The 2,461-nt window shown below is 43.0% G+C and overlaps 1 protein-coding gene across 1 annotated transcript in view; it reads left to right on the top strand.

Moving 5' to 3' along the window:
- Positions 1 to 429: 429 nt before the first annotated feature.
- The window catches only part of LOC111981116 (receptor activity-modifying protein 1), a 17,765-nt gene continuing 15,733 nt past the window's right edge, over positions 430 to 2,461 (top strand). The window contains exon 1 of the mRNA XM_024012268.3: positions 430 to 625. Within this exon, the coding sequence (XP_023868036.1) occupies positions 559 to 625 (67 nt within the window). The 5' untranslated portion in view covers positions 430 to 558. The remainder of the gene's footprint in view (positions 626 to 2,461) is intronic.

Below are 2,461 nucleotides of genomic sequence, written 5' to 3'. Positions count from 1 at the left end.
CTGGAAATTGTATTGCAGCTGGTTGTTGTGAGTATTTTAAGTTGAATCAACACATATAGAATAAAAATGGTTTTACAGTGTATTGGGACACATATTAGTCTGCAAATCAGTTTACTCACAGGATTTGAGCAAGTGAGAAAGGCTACAGGGTCATCAGCTAGTCAGCAGTCTATTTTCAAAACGAAGACCTTCAGTGACTACTGTACAGATGTCTGTTCCTTCCAAACTGAATGTCTAATAGAGTGTGAGGAAGCATAGAAGAGAGAGAGACACAGAGAGAGAAACTAGGGAAAAGAGTGTGAGGTAGAGAGCGAGAGAAAGAAAGAAAGAGAGAGAGCAGTTGAGTGAGAAGGAGAGAGAGAGAATAGGAGAGAGATGGATTGTATTGTAAGTGGTAGTGGGCTACAGTAGCTCTCCCCTTGTCTGTGGGAACCCGCCCAAGCCGCCCATCCTAGGAAACGAGAGCTTCCTGTTGTTTTATAGAGCTTTCCTGCAGAAAGGTTGAGATATGTAATCTGGGTCCACCAGGGAAGAGGAACAGAGCAGTGTCAGGCAGAAATGAAAGCCCCTAATCCGTCTCCCGTGTCTTCTTCTTCCTTCTCCTTTCTGACTCTTCTTCTCTGGGGTAAGTAGATGATTTACAGAGTACTATGTGTATATAAAGACGGCCAGAGGTATGGAGAAGTATGTTGAACTACTGAGAGAAAAAGTATGTAAAATATTGCCCTAGATTTCACCTCTTACAGTAAGTGGAATGCTTAGAAGCTCACGGTGAAGTAAGGGATTGTAGTAAGAGCTTGGCAGATCTAATATTAGATTATTGTTTTAAGTAGCCTAAACTAAGTGATTTTGATTTGTTAAAAACATTTTCATGCTCCAATGTTGAAGAAACAGAGGTTAAATATAGGTATAATGATGTTATGGATCTGGTGTCTTTCTCGAAGATTTTAAGCAGATTGTTGTTCTAATTTATATGATCGGTTTTTACCAACAAATACATAAGATAATGTAGTTGAGATAATCACGGTCTTCACAGAACACAATGTTACAATAACCGTTTAATAAGGAACACCTCAACTTCCAGCGTGCGACAGAGCTGCAGGAGTTGTGACCCGTTTTTGTTGGTTATGTTGTCATAGTTGTGCCTAGGGGGGCATATGGGGGAGGGAATGCTGTCACCTGCAGGCAGGTGTTTGTCCCCCTGTGTGCTGAGGGTGTCAGGTTCTTGTCGGTTCTGGCATTTAGGTCGCCACAGACTAGTACATGTTCTGGGCCTGGAAATGATTGATTTCCCCCTCCAGGATGGAGAAGCTGTCTTCATTAAAGATGGGATTCTAGTGGGGGGATATACAGTGGGGCAAAAAAGTATTTAGTCAGCCACCAATTGTGCAAGTTCTCCCACTTAAAAAGATGAGAGAGCTGTAATTTCATCATAGGTACACTTCAACTATGACAGACAAAATGAGAAAAAAATCCAGAAAATCAATTGTAGGATTTTTAATGAATTTATTTGCAAATTATGGTGGAAAATAAGTATTTGGTCACCTACAAACAAGCAAGATTTCTGGCTCTCACAGACCTGTAACTTCTTCTTTAAGAGGCTCCTCTGTCCTCCACTCGTTACCTGTATTAATGGCACCTGTTTGAACTTGTTATCAGTAATAAAAGACACCTGTCCACAACCTCAAACAGTCACACTCCAAACTCCACTATGGCCAAGACCAAGGAGCTGTCAGACACCAGAAACAAAATTGTAGACCTGCACCAGGCTGGAAGACTGAATCTGCAATAGGTAAGCAGCTGGTTTGAAGAAATCAACTGTGGGAGCAATTATTAGGAAATGGAAGACATACAAGACACTGATAATCTCCCTCGATCTGGGCTCCACGCAAGATCTCACCCCATGGGGTCAAAATGATCACAAGAACGGTGAGCAAAAATCCGACCACACGGGGGACCAAAGTAACAAAGCCTACACAAGTACACACTACGCCGCCAGGGACTCAAATCCTGCAGTGCCAGACGTGTCCCCCTGCTTAAGCCAGTACATGTCCAGGCCCGTCTGAAGTTTGCTAGAGAGCATTTGGATGATCCAGAAGAAGATCGGGAAAATGTCATATGTCAGATGAAACCAAAATATAACTTTTTGGTAAAAACTCAATTCGTCGTGTTTGGAGGACAAAGAATGCTGAGTTGCATCCAAGAACACCATACCTACTGTGAAGCATGGGGGTGAACATCATGTTTGGGCGTTTTTCTGCAAAGGGACCAGGACGACTGATCCGTGTAAAGGAAAGAATGAATGGGGCCATGTATCGTGAGATTTTGAGTGAAAACCTCCTTCCATCAGCAAGGGCATTGAAGATGAAACGTGGCTGGGTCTTTCAGCATGACAATGATCCCAAACACACCGCCCGGGCAACGAAGAGTGGCTTCGCAAGAAGCATTTCAAGGTCCTGGA

The sequence above is a fragment of the Salvelinus sp. IW2-2015 genome, linkage group LG20 (assembly GCF_002910315.2).
Source record: "Salvelinus sp. IW2-2015 linkage group LG20, ASM291031v2, whole genome shotgun sequence".
In the NCBI taxonomy this organism is placed as follows: Eukaryota; Metazoa; Chordata; class Actinopteri; order Salmoniformes; family Salmonidae; genus Salvelinus; species Salvelinus sp. IW2-2015.
Note: the sequence above shows the minus strand (reverse complement) of the source record. Positions and strands in the feature narration are given on the sequence as shown.